The 18,979-nt window shown below is 23.3% G+C and overlaps 1 protein-coding gene across 9 annotated transcripts in view; it reads right to left on the bottom strand.

Moving 5' to 3' along the window:
• The window catches only part of Hrb27c (Heterogeneous nuclear ribonucleoprotein at 27C), a 32,832-nt gene extending 16,601 nt beyond the window's left edge, over window positions 1-16,231 (bottom strand). For 3 of the 9 annotated variants that reach the window (XM_074254810.1, XM_074254811.1, XM_074254809.1), the window contains exons 1-7: window positions 15,989-16,228; window positions 14,771-14,978; window positions 13,240-13,426; window positions 12,047-12,129; window positions 11,333-11,726; window positions 10,041-10,241; window positions 8,516-8,674 (exon numbers count right to left, since the gene is read on the bottom strand). In XM_074254810.1, the coding sequence (XP_074110911.1) occupies window positions 8,516-8,674; window positions 10,041-10,241; window positions 11,333-11,726; window positions 12,047-12,129; window positions 13,240-13,426; window positions 14,771-14,978; window positions 15,989-16,026 (1,270 nt within the window). In that variant the 5' untranslated portion in view covers window positions 16,027-16,228. Of the gene's footprint in view, window positions 1-8,515; window positions 8,675-10,040; window positions 10,242-11,332; window positions 11,727-12,046; window positions 12,130-13,239; window positions 13,427-14,770; window positions 14,979-15,988 lie in introns of all 9 variants that reach the window. The other 6 variants (XM_074254813.1, XM_074254814.1, XM_074254816.1 and 3 more) reach the window with 4 other exon arrangements.
• Between the last annotated feature and the right edge of the window lie 2,748 nt (window positions 16,232-18,979).

Here is an 18,979-nt window from a genome sequence, read left to right as displayed (position 1 = left end):
CGAGTTTTTAAAACTGAAATTTTTTAAATAAATAAATTTTGCAGTAATTTAATTTAATTAATAAATTTATTAATTAAAAAATTTCTAAAAATTATATGATGTCTCTCAATTTTAGTAAAAAGATCCTTTTATAGATTTTTTCATCTTGAATGAATTAAAAAAATCTATTATTATTATAAAGAAAAATAATGAAGTCTGACAATAAAATCTCATAAATACATTTAATAAGACATTGGCGAGAACGAACAAGATTTAAAAATTAAAAAAATAATTAGTAATAATTTATTTAGATAATTTAAACTAATTATTTTTCTGAAATTATTAAAATGACTAAATTTATCTTACGTCGCTTAAATAAGTCACAGCTAACGTAAAAAGTAAAAAAAAATAAGGGATTGATGGAGTTAATTATCGATTTCAATGCATCGGAAACGTGCTTAGGTACACAATGAGCATTAGTTTTTGCTGGTTATTTAAAATAATCCTTAAACTGTATCCATTAATAATTAATAATTAATAATCAATGGAAAAAAAAAAAAAATAGTAAAGTTCTTATTCGTTTCATAAAATATCACTTATTTTGTCACAAAGTTCCTACATAATAATTAACAATTAATTAAATTAATTCAATTGGCATTTTGTTATTTTATAAAATATTAATTTCTTTTTTTTTTTTTTATTTAATTTTCATTAATTCTAATTTTCATTATTTATTTCCTCATTATGTTTCGTCATTATATACTTTATTTATTATTATTATTATTATAATTATTCTTATTGTTGGCATTAGTTTTATTTTTAATTAATTAATTTTACAGTTTATTAACAAAATAATTAAATAACTTTTTTAACAAATATTTTATCAATTTGCGAATAATCGCTCCGTTATTTAGTGAGGTATTTTATTTTTAATGCTTAAAAATTATTTAATAACAAATATTTATTATAAATTAAAGGAACAAAAAAAATATATATATAGGAATGTACATATATACTTGATAAATTTATATTTATAATCTAGGACACGTTTCCTCTTTAGGTTTACCATAAGCTTTTTAATTAATTAATCATTAATTATTAATTACTTTATTAACTATACATACTGAGTATCCTAGTTAATTAATAAAAAAATTTATTATTTTGACGTTTGTATTTGTAATATAGACCTATTTTTTAAAGAGCAGTCTGGCAAGGTTTGCCGTATTTTATTTAATAATATAGTTAATTAATTAATTAATTAAATTTTTATTTTAATTTAATAGTTTTAATTTTACGTTATACGAATTAAATCCACAAATAAATATATATATATATATATATATATATATATATATATATATATATATATATATATATATATATATGGATCTATTGTTTTAAGGCCAGTTCTTATAATACTTTTCTTTTATCAATAGTTCTTTTACTTATTTAGTTTATATTTTAGATTATTTAATGGAAATTAATTAGACAAAAAAATTAAGCTTAGCTGCGACGATTTAAAAAAAAAAAATTGCTAATTCTGAATAATAATTTTTAAGTCAGTAAATTTTTGCAATAAACAATTTTTTTTTCGGAAAACTAATTAAAGATTACTTAAAATTAATGCGCGTTACTAATTACACAAGAGCGTATAAGAAAACCTCTGTTTTTTTTTTCTAAGTCCAAAAAAATTTTTAGTTTGAAAGAAAAATTTTTTTTTGCATTTCTACACGTTTCATACAAAAATAAGCAATTCCCAAAAAAAAATTTTTTTGTACGCCCTTGTGGCTTCTAGGACCTACCTCGGATGCCATAAGGGCGGATAAAAAAAATTTTTTTTTGGGAACTGACGTATTTTTGTATGAAACATGTAGAACTGCAAAAAAAAAATTTTTTTCAAACTAAAAAATTTTTTGGACTTAGAAAAAATAATAGAATTTTTTTTATACGCCCTTATGGCATCCGAGGTGGATCCCGGGAGACATAAGGTCGTAGAAAAATTTTTTTTTAGCATTTTATCGTACTTCAAAATTTAGCGCTGGCGTCAGAAAAATTTTTAAAACTCGCATTCGGTTAGAACAGAGTTCGATTCCCGGCGCGGGTAAAAAAAAAATTCAAGACCTATTTTTTTTCCATTTTTTAATGGAGAAAAAAATTATTTAAGCTGTAATTAATTAAATTAATGAAAAAAAAAATTGAAAAAATTGATATTCGTTCTCACCTAACATCAAATTACAAGTATTTGTTTTACTTAATTTATAAAGAGTAAATGAAGAATATAAAAAAGAAAGTTTATATATATTTAAACATGTACTGTTATTATTTTTATAAAATTTACCTCTACAATTAAATTAAAAGCAATTGAAAGGGCACTTTAGGGTAAATATGACGATAACATTAAATTACTTTATAATTATTTATGTAATAATGATTTATTATCATCGAAATCGCGTTTCAAAATTATTAATACGCTGGTTTTAATTAATAGGAATATATATAAGATGAAATAATAAAAATAATAGGATTGATAAGTGTAATAATAAATATTGAAAAAAGTTATTTAAATAACTTTAGTCACTGTACCTCGACATTAATTATAAATATCATAAGTCGTTGTGGTAATTTAAGTGACGGTAGATAATAAACGACACTTTTAAGGTCTTTTTATTTCTATATATAATTAATATATTATTATTACTATTAATAATAATTGTAAATCTAAAAAACAATTTTGTTACATACATGCGTTGTTAAGATTATTGTATAATATATACATAAATATATCTATGTATATAATTAATAATTTTTAAAATTGTTGCTGTATATTTTATTTTATCAATTAAATCCTTCTAGTGAATGATATAGTTATTTAATTTATTTTAATTTTAAATGCAAAAATTTTCCAAACGTTTAATTTTGGTTAAAATAGTTTTTTTTTTTTTTTAAACATGATTAATACCCTTGTCCCAAAAGTTTCTTTTTTTTTTATTCCATTAATTTATATATCTTCTAAATAGTTATTTATTAAATATTAATCATTAACTATACTTATATCATTCACGAATGAAAATTTCTTAGCTCTTAAATAGCGATTTAAAAAAAATAATAAAATATTCAGCTTAATTATTGCTAATCTATCAGATTAATTTTAAAAGACAAATGGTTATTTATTAAATTATTAAATTTTTTATTTTAATAATTAATATCGGTTTTTTTTTTATTTATTATTTATCATAATCCCAAGAGACCGTAAAAGTGTGTACAATATTAATCAATAAGTAATATTTAATATTTATTATAATAATAATAAAAATAAGTGAATAAAAAAGATGTTTATCATGATTAATGTCAATTCAATTTTTTTTTTTCTGTGAGTGTCTGTGTAAACCCTCAATTTGCTTCTACACAATCATGATTTTATTAAAATTGACAAAAAAATTTTTTTCTCCTCTCTTTTTTTTTTATTTTTTTGAATTTTATATTTTTTTTTTTTTTTATATTTTTTATTTTTTTTTGTCCACGTCATACAATTTTTTTTTTTTTAGAGACAATGCGCGTCAACTTGGATTTATAAATGCGGCGTAACAACAGGAAAATAATTTACAATAATTAAAATTAATCATTAATAAAATCGGGTTTAAATTTATAAAATATAAAAATAAAATTCAAGATAAAAATACCCTTCGATCTACAGATATATATATATATATATATATATATATATATATATATATATATATATATATATATATATATATATATATATATATATATATATATATATATATATATATATTTTAAATTATTTAATTAATTAATTACAATTATTGAAGACGATTTAAAATAAAATTATTTTCCTATTGCATATTAATATAATTATATATTTATTATTTATTGGAAATAATAATAAGAAAATTAATGGGAAAGCGAGCGTAAAGGTGTGATGTTAAACATTAACATTAATCATTAATTAATAATTAAATTGATTTAATCACCATTATCGTTATTATTATCGTAATCGTAATCATCATCATCATCATCATCATCATCATCATCATCATTTATCTAAGTCTGTAGTCTTAATATAACCGATTTATTTTAAAGTTGATTTTATTTTATTAATTATAAATATATACTAGGTTTGTAAAGCTCATAACAGGGGACACGATCTTACCAATACAAATCTAAATTGTTAACAAGTATTTAAGGTCATTTTTAATTATTATGAGTTAGTTAATTTGTTCTATACTTTTATTATTATCCATTTTTATTTTATTTAATAATTACCGATCCTTTTAAATTTATTTCTCACTAATAATTCCACAGCGATCGAGCCACGATTTAATCACAGTTTATTCATTAACAATTTATTCGCGATCGCACTTTCTTTATTTTATTTTTTTTTTTTTTTTTTTTTCTTTTTTTTTTTTTTTCCACTAAAAACAATTCAATAAAATTACTGTGATTCGTTTAGTAGGCATACTTGGCGTGACTTTCAATTTATTTTTATTTATCCTCGATAATTTAAATTTCTGATATTAATCTAGATTAAAATGTGCGCTTAAATAAATTAAAGTAAAAAAAAAAATTCAACTTTAACTTCACCAGGATTTGAACCCGGTCGCTCTAATCGGTTGTCCCGTGACTCAAACTCCCCGCCACCTGGCGAAGCTTCAATGATTAATTTAGAATTGCAAATCGGTTCTAAATTTTTTTAAGGCAAGAGGGAGTTGAATTAGAATCCAATTTATCAATTAATAAGCTATTAAGCTGCAAAAAAAATTTATAATAATCCAAATTTAAGTGAAACAATTATAAATTTTTTTTTTACATTTGAAATTAATTTTAATTGTAAAAAAAAAAAAATAAAAAAAAAATACCTGACATATTCAAATGTATTTATTATCAATACAAAGACAATAAAAAATATATTAATGTATATGAATATTTAATAATACAGTTATAATTAAATAGTGATAAAACGACGTATCTTATTAATTGATTGAGCTTATTACCGTATTAATATTTATATTAACGGAGACCTGATAAGAAAATTACAATAATTATTATCATTATTTTTTAATAATATTATTTAATGATTAACCCTGAGAGCATTTAACGGACTACCTATGTTAAAAAATTAAAAATAAGTTTGTCCAAAAAATTATTATCTAAAGTACATTATGTTTTTTTTTTTTTTTTTTATATATATATAAATAAAATGTTATGGAGAATTAATATTATTAATTATTACATTAACCAATTTACAATTAGGCAAAACATCTTTAATAATAATGTTAATATTATTTTAAAATCGTTTAGTTTTAAGCTAAAAATTTATGAAAAAATTTATTTACAAAATTGAAAAAATATATATTTATATTGGCAACGTTAAATAACTCTCTCATTTATTTTATTACATTTTTTTTTGTTCACTCACTGTTAATTAAATTACTGTACAATTTATCCCAGACATAAGTTAATAATTAAATAATTACTGTCAATTGTATTAAACTATTACATTTTAATTTTAATTAATAATAATTAACTTGTATTTTATTTATTTAATTTAGAAGTTAATTTTACTTAATCTGTTAAAACTATTAAACAATTACTTCAAATCCGTCCGTCATTTCCATCTGTTTTTTTTTTTCTTTTGAGAAATAACTAACAGTTAATTATTGAATTAAATCTTTAAAATAATATTATGTTTAAAATTATTTAAAGAGCAGGGTTGTTTATTTGAAGTAAAGTTAATCTTTAATAGTCACGTCGTTTTATTTATTTACTTAGAATATATATTTTTAATAAATTTTATTTAAGAAAAAAAATATAACTCTCCTACAAATAATGTTCGTGTTTATTGGTTGATGATTAATATTTTTAATAACAAAAGGATTATTTGATTGAGCTCCCTTTTGTATTTCAAAAAATTTTTTTTGTATAAGTCGCGTTTTTATTTTCCGAAAAAATTGTTTAAAAAAAAAATCAATAATCAATAGTAATAATAAATAACAAGCTTGTGATCGCGATAATCGAATTTTATCATAAAATTTAACTGCACAAATTTAAGTGTCTATACTAGGTCCTTATAAAATTATTTAAATAATGAATTAATAATTAAATTGATTAAGAAATATTAAATAAAACGCGACTCCCAGAATCGTGGTATTTAAATTGTAATAATTATTTATTTAATAAACGATAGAATAAAATAAACGCGATTAATTCCCAAAGTAGTTAATTGTAGGTTCTATTGTAAACCCTATAGTAAATATACAATTAAGCCCATATATATTTAATCAGGTAGACTTTTCAGATGCGTGCCCCCAAATATTTAAAAATTTAATTCACATACAAAACAGCGTTCCTTAATTCATTTTCCTTATCGATTGTTATGAATAAAAAACGAGTGTAATTTTCGAGACATCTTTTTTTTTTTATTTATTATTTAATTTTATTATTATCATTACGTTAAATATTAATTTATTTATTTATTATAGATATTTATCAATTAATTATGGAAAAATTACCTTTTAGATTAAACTCAGTCTCATTTGAAATTTATTAACGATTTAAATACAGCATTTACCTTAGATAAAAAACGTTGGATAAAAAAAATAATGTTACATTTTATTTATCATTACTTCCGTGTTATTGCTAGTCATTTTTTCATTTTATTTTAATTTAATCTACGGAATAACCCGATAAACATGAAATAACAATTTTTTTTTGCTTTAATAAATTTATAATTATTATCTTTTATCTTATTACTTTATTTACCTTTTAATTGTTTAATAGAAAAAAAAATAATATGTTATTCTCACTGTCATGAAGATTAATTACTTCAATTGCATAATTTTAAAACCTATTTATTTATTAGTTAAATATCTATTGACAAAAACATCTATATAAAATACTATGAAAGACTGATGGATTAAATAATAGTGTTAATCGGTAAATAAATAAATTATTTTATAAAAAAATAAGTGATTAAATATTTTTAAAAGCAGACATATGGAATTACTATTATTAATAAATATTATATACTTTATTACATTATAATTATTAATTTCTTAATTTACCGACTTTTTTTTTTCTTTTTATTTATAATTATCATTAACAATAAACTATTTTATTGGCACGGTTTCAAGTTTTAACGAAAATTAATTATTTAAATTAAAGATTAAAATATTTAAATGCAGTCTGACTAAATATAATTATAGAAAAAAAAAAAATATTAATAAAGTCTGCTTTTAAAAATAATTTTTTTAATAAATTTACAACACAAAAAAAAATTAATTAAAAAAAAAATTTACAACGATGATTTAACGTCTACACTATCCCTAGTATTTTAAATAGACAAAAATAAATAAATAGAGACCAGTTGATTCATATAGCATAAAACTTACGCGTTAATTTAATCAGTTATTTAATTCGTCCTTACAATTGTTATTCCCTGTTTTACTTTTTTAAAAATATAAATATCTTTATCGATAATTAATTTACTATAATTAATTAATTTATTTACTTTAATAATTGATATAAATAAGTGAAAAACATAAACAAAAGGTTTTTTTTTTTAAAAGATGCCTCGAAAATTAATTCATTTTATTTATTTTATTATTCTCTCTTATAAACCGATAAATTTATAATTATTAAACTGTAACTAGATTTATAAATTCTATTGTCAAACGGAGGTGGAATTGTGCATTTACAATAAAATTCATTTTAATAAAATGAAAGTTTTAAAAAATTAATAGATTATATCGTACACCCCCATAGTCATTGTCTATTTAATAACTTTTAATAATAATAATAATAATAATAATAATAATAATAATAATAATAATTTATTATTTTTAGTCAGTTATTTAATTATTAATTTTTTGTCACTCTAACTATTTTAAAAATACGAAAAAACATTCCTTTACGCTCGCTTGCTTTGCTTGCTACTATTTTTAATATTTATCATCATTTTTGTTTTTATTAGTTTTTTTTTTTTTTTAATCAAGTTAAATATTATTTTTAATTCCGATAGTTTTAATTACCACGTTAACCTTAAAAAGAACTGTACTTATAGATATATAAAATGTCCCATTAATTTTCCCCGTCGCCTCTTATTTTATTATGTAATAATAATTATAATTATCGTTATTAAATAAACATAAAAATGTATTATGGATCAATTCAATGTAATGGGTGTATTGAAAATTTAATAATTGATAAAAATTTAAAAGAAATGATCCACAAGACACCAGCCAAGTTGTTACGCATTAATCTCACGCGGATCAATTTTTATTATTTTTTTTTTTATTGTTGTTGTTGTTATAGTTGTTGTTGTTGTTGTTTAAAATCTTTAAATTTATTTAACAGTTGCTGTTGTTGGTGATGTTATTATTGTTGATGTATTAACTGTCAGATGTTGATTTAAAGATACTATTTAAATGAATAAATTAAAATGGTCATGAGGCGGGCCACTCTTTGTAATCAAAGCCTTGTTGACCAGGTTTAGGAGCACTGGCGGCATACCCACCTTGGTTGCTCTCGCCACCCTGATAAGAACGCTGAGGATAACTCGTGTCGGCGAAACTACCAGTATACCCGCTATAACCGCTATAATCTGGATTCTTGGATGAACTGCTGCTTGATCCTGGTGCGCCTGACCCAGATGTCTGTCTCGAGTACATATCACCTGAAATACCCGCATCATTTTTCTTATCGCACAGTTCAGTTTTATTTTCCTATTATTACTCCTTATTTATTTTTTTATTTTTATTATTATTTTTAATTATTACTGTTATTTATTATTATTATTATTTTTTTTTTTATTATTATCATCTTGAACTCTCTATTCAATTGTTAATTTATAAAATTGATTTTTTTTTTGTTTTTTATTTCTCAAACTACTATTTTTGAATTATTTGCTACTTGGTTAAAAAACAAAAAAAAAGTCAGGCATAGCAAGCGAGGACAAAGGATTTTTTTCGATTAGGAAGGATCGTCACATTCTAATCTAGATGTTTTAATTCATTATTATTAATTGATAAATGTATTTATTTTGTTGTAAGTTTTTTTTTTTTTTTTACGATGATTGTGAGAGAGAAAATTATAAATTGCTAGTTGCAGTAGACGTTGCAAATTGTCCAGATTAATTGCTATAAAAACAATTAAAAAAAAAAAAAATTCTTTTTTTTTTTTTATATTTAAAGAAATACTTTTAAATATTTTATCTGACAAAATGCAATAAAATTCTAGAAGTCTACACATGGATTAAATGGTAGTAAAAAATTCAATTTTCAATTAATGCCAAAACAAATAAATGATTTATTCTTTAGAAAGAAAATACTGTGGATGGCAAGCATGATTCCTCTTGTTAATTTTTTTTATCAAGGCAGTTTCGTGTGAATTGTTATTTTATATTTTTTATAAAAAGGTGAATAATTTTTTTATGCTCAAAAAACCATCACCGCTGTTAAAACTACCGACTATCTCAATTATGGGTCAAAAAAAAAAAAATATATATATATATATATATATATATATATATATATATATATATATATATATATATATATATATATATATTTTTTAATTACCTAGTAAATATTTGTCTACAAAAATATCGAGTTTGAAAAAAAAAGTGTTAAATAATCGACCTTAAGAAAAATAAAAAAATAAAAATATCTAAAATCATTTTACTGATTCAAACGATCGCTACCCGGCAAAAGGTCATGCCTCAAAAATAAAAAACAAAAAAAAATAGACCAACGTGTCGCTACTCCAAAAAAAAAAAAAAAAATGTTTTTTTTTTTCAAATTTATTATTTTTCTTTTTAAAACAATAAATGAATTTTGTTTAAAATTTTTAGAATCAACAGAGACATGGCTTTTAATACAATAATTATAAAGTCCCTCACAATGATAAGATGAATTAAAAAATTATTTATAATGTAGAAAAAAAAAGTGATATAATAATATTATATATAGACAATAGTATAGTTGCTGATTGTTGTTTTTATGAAAACAAATTGTAAATATTTGAGCTTTTGTAAGACTCACCCTGCGGGCCAGAGGGATTTGAGTTGGAGTTAGGCTGCGAGGAGTTGGGCTGAGGGGGCTGGGGTGGTGGCTGGGTACCTGGAGGCGGCCCATTTTGGGGCATGTTCCAGGAGTTCCATGAACCCCCGGGACCACCACCCGCAGCTCCACCTGTACCGGCTGTAGGCCCATAACCACCTGATGCGGCCGCCGCTGGCCCACCTGCGATCATTAATTACAACCGATCCACGTTATGATTAAACATTCTCATTTTTTTGACTTAATTCAGCGATTGTACAAGTAGAGAGAGATCATGAGAATGCACGAGTTTTTTTTTTTTTCTTTTTTACTTGACGGTGATTTTGTTATTTTCTTAAATTACTCAAGTTCAAAAAATTTTTTTTTAATTTTTCGTACGTTTGCTACTGTGATTTATTGTCTATATATTTATCATCCTTGTATTTTCTTTCTCATATATATGGGTTTTAATAATAATAACAACATTAATAATAATAATAATCATCTAAGGAGTGACAGAGCCACTGGAGTAATTTTCTTTATAAAATTTATTATAAAGTATCTTTGGAGCAAAAGTGGGTCGGATTGTTAGTTAAGCAGGATCAGGATCAGGATTAAAATAGTATTTTTCAGTATAAAATAATAATAATATTAAATGACTAGAAAAAAATAAATGAAATATGGCGACGGAGGCAATCGTAGAGGAAGGACGTGGAAATGATCTTTAAACTCGTAAATTCGTTCTCTCTCTACTCTACTCTCGACTTTAAAAATTAACATGTAAAGTAAATGTCTATTAAAAATAGTATATAATTTTAATTTATTTAATAATTAATATTCATTGATTTGTTGTCTGAAATTTAAAATTATTAAACAAATCAACACACTAAAAAAATCAATACTTAGACTTATAAAAAAAAAAAAAAAAAGAAAAAAAAAACTAGTAATAAATAAATAATTAAATAAAAACAAAGCTACGTTTTAGAAACTACAAAAGATCATTCACTTTACAATTTAAAATTCAAAATAAAATAAATAAAGCAATACAAATAAAATGCAGTCGATTTAAAAGAAACGTTGGATCGACTGCCTCTGTCGCGTTTCAGTCGTAACTATTTAAATAAAATAAAATAAAATAAAATAAAAAAAAATTAAAAAAAAAAATTTAATACAGAAGGTACAAGATAAATTTATTAAAATTAATATTTAAATATTTATTTTAAAAATTTTTTGAAACATCTGTTACCTTCGGTATTGTTAAAAAATAATAAGAAAGTTTGGTAATAAAAACTTACCGTAGCTTCCGTAACCCTGAGTAGCAGCTGCTGGTTGGACGTTGTAGCTGCTGCCCCACTGATGAGGTGGCGGTGGAGGAATCTGCTGCTGCTGAGGAGGTCCTGGTGGAGCGCCCCATCCTTGAGCGTTGTACTGAGTGCTGTATCCAGCGTAACCACCAGTCTGAGGATTAGTACCCCATCCTTGGTAGCCTTGCATCATGTTGCCGGGTGGACCCATGTGGCCTCCCATCATCGGGCCTCCCATCTGACCATTAGGTCCACCCATGGGGCCCATGTTACCGGCCATACCCATTGGCGGGCCACCTTGCTGAGGCTGATGACCCCACTGTCCTTGGTGACCGTCATTCATCTTGCTTGATGAATCACGTGGCTCCGCGCGCTTGATTTCAACCTGCAACACAGTAATTTACATCGTTAAGTATTTTCATTTTTTGAAATTATTTTTAGTTTAAATAATTTAATTAAATCCGCTCCTCTGCTGCCTGCTTTAATTTATTTTCAGTATTGTTAATTTTTTAAATTATTTTATTTAATTAATAAATTATTTTACTTTAATTAATTATAATTAATTATATTTAATTTAATTTAATTTAATTATAAGTGAGAAAGTAAAAGTCGCAGGACTTTTACTCTTATTCTTAATGATATTTAATTAAATTATTTGTTATTTTTTTTTTTTTTTTATGTTTAGGTATAACTAGTGATTTATACCTGTTTTCCATTCAAGTTGACGAAATGCTCAGCTACGCAACGATCGACTCCTTCCTCGTCTTCGAAGCTCAGAAATCCAAATCCTGTTTTCGTAATAATATTTGTTATAGATCATTTTTTAAATTTATTTAACATCAATTTTTCGAAATATTTTCTCCAGATGCAACTTTTAAGAAAAATATTTAATTAAGAGATCTTCATTAAGTAGACGGAAAGAACAAAATGACACTGCATATCCTCGCATATTATACTCAGTGTAATCTCCGATTTGACCAAATAATTTTTCTGGTTATACCGAGTAAGATTACATTGGATATAATCCAAAAAAATATGCCGTACAATTTTAATTAAACTCGGTAGAAATTTTGATTATACCCACGATAACTCCACCGTGTTTTTTTTGCAGCGCCTGCGCGTGAAGTGCTATTTACAATTTGTGAGTTATTATAGTCAATCAGTATATTGAGCATTAATATAATATAAATTATTTTAGTGAGTGACCATTTATATTTTTTTCTAGGTAAAAATTTTTATGAGTATAATATGCGAAGATATGCCGCGTCATTTTGTTCTTTCCGTGTAACAATTAAAAAAAATTAAAATATTCAATATAAATATCATTGTGACAATGCTACAAAGATCTCTTAAAATTGAAGAAACAATTAATTAATTAATTAATAATAATTAATTTCTAACAGACAAATAGATTAAAATTTATATTATCCTAATTATAATAATGCTAAATATCTTAAATTTATTTATATAATAAATAATTAAAAATGACTAGTGAAAACTACTCTTATTTAGTTCATAGCTGAGCTATAGTATAATAAAATTATTAAATTACACAATAACTTAATAATAAATTAATATTAATTCGACATTGATTATATAATTTAATTAATAATAAATGTAACGATTTTATAAATTCAATATTCACTGCTAAATATTTATAGTTTAATTATATAAAATACATGCTTAATTGAAAGTGTTAATTACGTAATAAACAGTATTTTGATAAACCAATAAAATTAGCATTGATATAATTAAAACAAGATATAAATTAAAATATGCATGAAGGAGAAAATGTAGAAAATAAAAATTTATAAATGAATGAATGAATGAGTGGAGTGAATAATATTAATAATGACAATGTGTATGATAACAAAATAAATAGTAGAGTTGTTTCTCACCTCTTGATTTCTTTTTCTCTTGGTCGTACATAATTACAACTTCCATGACCTTGCCAAAACGTGAAAAAAATTGTCGTAAATCTGTTTCAGTCACGTTGCTAGGCAGACCACCCAAGAATACTTTTGGAAAGCCACCACTTCGTTTTGGTTTTTGTAATGTACGTGGATTACATGGTTTTGGATCGATCTATAATTATTTAAAAAAAAATGCTAAGTAAGTAATTTTTCTATTTACCGTAAAAATTAACTTTTAAACAACATTAAAAATAATTCAATAATTATTTTTCCTAAAGACTGGTTTATAATACTTTTTTCGATTTTTTCAGTTAATTGGCTTTTATAAGTTTTCCTTACAATAAAATTTATACTATCCTTGACCAAGAATTACTTTTATTTTTCTACGCATTAATTATTATTTATACTTATTAATATTCTTCTCTAATTAATCATACTTCAAAATTAATTTTCAAAAAGTCAAATTGATAATAAAATCAAATATTTGATATTATTATTTGACATATTATTATCAATAAAATCAAAATTTCAAACAATCGGAGCTTTTAATTCAATACAGTATTCTATAAATACAAAAGCTTATGAATAAATCATCAAGCTTACAAGTTCATTGACTCTTACATGAAAGTAAAAGTAAAGCATTAGATTTTTAATATTTTATATGACCATTATATTATTGCTCTAATCAGGTCTGAATTCTTCAGTAATTAATTTAAATCAAGTTGTTGTAGACCAAAATGATGTTAATTTTCAATTTTTTTGTAAATACCTGTGCCAAAAATCCAATTTTTATTTTTTTTTTTTTTTTTTTCACTTCAAATAACCCTAATAAACATTAGCAGAGTTTTTAATGTTATTGTTGTTATTGTTGATTTTTTTTTTTTTTTTTAAGAATCCCTTATTAAACATGTATCTTCAAGATAGTAATAAGTTTGAATAAAATATTTCATTTTTTCTATTAAAAAAAAAAAAAATTGTTGAAAATAGACCATTTTATCCCGGAGGAAACCCATGTAATTCCTTAAGAAAAAATTACTTCCACCAAGAAAAGAATTTCAAGAAAAATTTTTTACTTTAGCCAACACAACTTCGGTCTCCCTTCAAGCACCCGAAAATTTTCTTGAGCCAAGAAGTTCTCTAGTCAATAAATTTTTTTTCTGTGTAGTAGAAATTAGAGTAAATGCAAATGACTATTTAAAATATTTTCTAAATAAATTTTTCCATATTTGTCATAAAAAATTCATTAGTCAGTTATTTTTAAAAAATTAAAAAATTAATAAAGCATAAAGTTAAAAATATTTTTCTCATTAAAATTGTTAAACATCCCGGAAATGCGGTCGTAAATAATTTAAATGTGATTCCTGCATTAATTGTGATTATATATATATATATATATATATATATATATATATATATATATATATATATATATATATATATATATATATATATATATATATATATATATATATATATATATATATATATATATATATAAAAAAATTGAAATACTTACAGTCCGTCCGTCCAATTGATGGGGTCCATTTTGAAGAACCAGAGCAACATTAGCGGGATCGCTAAAGGTGACGAATCCAAAGCCGCGACTGCGACCGGACTCGCTGTTCTTCATAACCACGCAGTCAATAACTTCGCCATAACGGCTGAAGTATCGTTGCAAATTTTCTTGGGTCGTCTCCCATGACAAACCTCCAACAAATAATTTTCTGTAACAAAACAATTTTAATTAATATCTCACGGAAAAATAGACACCTAAAAATAATCAACTGATTGTAATTACTCGACTCATCCAATTAAAAATAATTAAAAGCTTATTTATGTAAATAAAATTTCTAATTGATAAAATTCAAGAGGATTAATTAACCATCAATTAAAAAATTTCTATTTATTTTCATAACAAAGTTTTTTTTTTTATTCACGCGTCCGTTGCAGTAGACTATTTTCATTGTTAATTTTTTTTTCTTTTTTTTTTTTTTTTTTCATCTGTGAAAATAATAATTTGTGAAAATAAATAACTCATAAGTAAGCAAACGTTAATATCGATGAAAAAAATTGATAAATAAAAATAGCGAGACACAAAATGCCGAAGCATCTTTTTACCGGCACAATAGACTCCGGCGATCTCATTTTTTTGCGGAAAAAAAAAACTTGCCTCCATTAAATCTGAGAAGCCACGTAGAAGTTTTTAAAATATTAATTTAAATAATATAAATAAAATACCAGCAACCAAAAACGATTAAGTGAATAAATAAATATAAATATCCTGAGTTGAGGATAAATAAAATAAAATAATTATAATAAAAATAACGGGTACGCCATGCGTAGCCGGTATTGGAGTGAATGAAAAAGGCCACGGTACGCTTGGGGAAAAAAATCCGCTTGTTTCGAAAAATTAGCTTATTTTAGCAAACTAAAAAAATTACAACATTAATTAATTAAATAATAACAATAACTGATGCATAAAATTTTTAAATTACTTTGGAATAAAATTGTAATGATGGGAAGAAAAAAAAAAAAAAAAAAAAAAACGTGGCTGTCTTTGAGGAAAAATGATTCTTAATCATTTTATGTTGAGCAAAAATTATTTAATTTTTAATTTGAGATTTAACATTTTATGCTCAGTGTTTGTATTAATTTTTATTGATTATTTATATTTATATTTATTTATTTAACGGCTTATGAGTTATGAGTAAAATGTGATAGAAAAAAAACATACCCCTTTTCGTCGTCGTCCATTTCAGCTTTAACTCTCATAATATTAAACTTATAACTATCCGAATAACGTTACGTTATAAATTTAAAAGTTAAAATTGAGGTTCAACAAAATAAGATGTTAAGATGCGTACGAGGTATATGGCACGATGCTGATAGTGCTGGTTGTTAACGCGGAGACGAGGGTAATGGCTTCCCACAAATGATATTCCGTTTAGAATGTCGACTGTCGGATGTAGAGACGGCAAGCCAGGACGGTCGTTGGTTAGTTTTCGCGTTAGTTTATTGGCTGGTTAGCTCAGGGGCTCGCTTGTGTGTGTGTCCTCAACCGGAATGAAAACGTTGCGATGCGCACTGCGTCACGTCCGGCGTCAATACGTGAGTCACTATCTAACACGCAATTGTACTAAAATTATCCGCACTTGACTGTAGACTGTACACCGCTCACTGACGTCCTTAAATTTTATAAGACCCTGCGTTTTATTTTTTAATTCATTTTGGGTTATTTTATTATGATATTTATGGCATTAAAATTAGCTGTCACTACTTTAATTTTTTTTTAATAAATAAATTTGCTCCAAAAAATTATTTCTGAAAAATTGCATTTTTTACTTTTTTAATTTTCTAAATGTCAATTTTTTATTCTCATTTGTTTTTTGCCACAATTTATTTGTTAAAAAGATTTTTAAAATTAATTATTATCTGATATTTAAATTAGCTGTCACTTGACCATTTTTTTATTTTATTTAATAAAAAAATTGGTTCCGAAAAATTATTTTTTAAAAATTGCATTTTTAATTAAAATTTCTAAATGTCCATTTTTTTAATGCAATAATTTATTAAAAAAATTATTAAATATCTGCTAAATTAATTTTCATAATTTTATTTTGTTATGAAAATTTATTTAGATATTTAATAATTTTTTTGAACAAATAAATTATAGCAAAAAATAATTACAACAAAAATTGACATATAGAAATTTTAATTAATTAAAAATGCAATTTTTTTGGAACAAATTTGTATGTTTAAGAAAATTAATTAAAAAATTATAAATTTAATGTCTCTATTTTATTTTATGATTTATTAACTTTTTTTATTTTGCAGGTTGGATTTTTTAGAGATTTAAAATTAGAAGATTAAAAAAATTAAAGTCGCCTTTTTTAAAAAATTAATGGATTAATTTTTCAGAAATTAATTTAAAATTTTTAAATTTAATTTTTAAGTTAGAGTTTTTGTTATTTTTTTTATTTGTTTAATTGATTTGTTGACTTGTGTTGTCAAGAGTTCAACAATCTTATAATAATGGCGGCAAAGTTACGCCATCTTTTTTTTTAAGTCACGTGGTTACTTTTTTTTTTTTTTCAATTTTTCGCGGGAAAAATTTAAAACTAGAGTTGAAAAATGATAATTTTCTTAAAAAATAAACTATTACAAAAAATAATTTAAAGAAAATATTATTTTTGTAATAAATTTTTTATTTTAATTTACAAAATTTTTCAAATTAATTTTACTAAATATGAAACGCAGAAAAAAAAATATTTTTACTGTTTATAATTAATTAATTTTTTATTTTAATCATTAAAAAATAAAATTAATATCACTCTCACTATTTTTCCTATTAATAAAAATAAAATTATAAATTTCACAAGATTTATTTAATAAAAAATTTGAAATAAAATAAAAAATAATTCAGTATAAATATATCTTTAAATTATAAATTCATCATATTAGAAAGGGGAAGTTTTCATTTCATATCCGGATCCGGTTTGTTAGATCCCTTTACTTGTATCCAGACTGATCCAGAGACAGATCAGTGTTTCTCAACTTATTTAATTTAAACAAATAAAACAGTTAAATTATGATTATTACTATCATAAATAATCAAAAAATTCCTCGTCTTTAATTTTTCAGTACCACCATTAAATAAAATCTCCAAGTGCATAAACAATGAGAAATTACCATGCATAATTGCTATTACCGTAAGCTTTTTTATTTAAAGAGCATTCTTTAGTTCAATCAATAATCATTTTTCTTTCTAACGGTTCATTTATTATGCAATGGAAAAATTAATATAAAATGCTTAATAACGCAATTAATTTGTAGAAAAATTATTATTTTCTATTACTGCTACGCAGAAATTGTTCTGTTTGTTTCAGTAGCAATTTAAATGAGTTAATTTTATATTATATTGTTTATTGTTCATTATATAACATTACATTTTTCTTAGATAAAAATACGCGGTGGATGTTGTAAAAAAATCCAAAGTGAATGAAAAAGAAAGAGTAGACAGTGTAATAGAAAGACTAGCCTGGATTGTCTGAAATAAATTCTTGGAAGGGTCTAAATGGTGGATCGGGATCCTTTGTAAAAGAATCAACAGAAATAATCATCGATACATTCCCTTTCAATCTTATTCTATTGGTATTTCTTTTTAAAACTTTGTCTGTAGTACCTTCTATCTATCAATATCTATAGATATTATTTTTTTATAGCAATACCTGTAGTAAAACAAAGTTATTAAATTTTTTTTATCATTAAACTAGTAGTAAAGTCCAGTAAAATAGTGTTCGCGACTAAGCCGACGATAATTTTGTTGTCGACGGTGAAATTCGCAATAAAATCCGTGACAAATTTTAAAAACTAAAATTATTCTTTATAAAAAATTATAATTATTAATTTTTTAATAAAATTTCAGACTAAATTTTTAAAGAATTTAAGTTAAAAAATTTTTTATCACGTATTAAAAGAAAGCAAAACACAAAAGTTATAAAAATAAAAATTTCCAAGGGTCAGACTCCGAAAATCAGTGACTGTAATTTGTTAGCCACATGTTTTAGTCCAACACGTGCAACGAATGACAAACTAACACACCCACCTCTAAATACCATATATATATATATATATTTTTTTATTTATTCACCTTCTCTTTTATCTTCGCTCTAAACTATTACATACGACTGTTCTTTATGACACACATTTATACACATCCTCAACC

The sequence above is a fragment of the Cotesia typhae genome, unplaced genomic scaffold, assembly GCF_013202065.1.
Source record: "Cotesia typhae breed Kobodo isofemale line unplaced genomic scaffold, CoteBio_Ctyphae scaffold_13, whole genome shotgun sequence".
NCBI classification, from domain to species: domain Eukaryota; kingdom Metazoa; phylum Arthropoda; class Insecta; order Hymenoptera; family Braconidae; genus Cotesia; species Cotesia typhae.
Note: the sequence above shows the minus strand (reverse complement) of the source record. Positions and strands in the feature narration are given on the sequence as shown.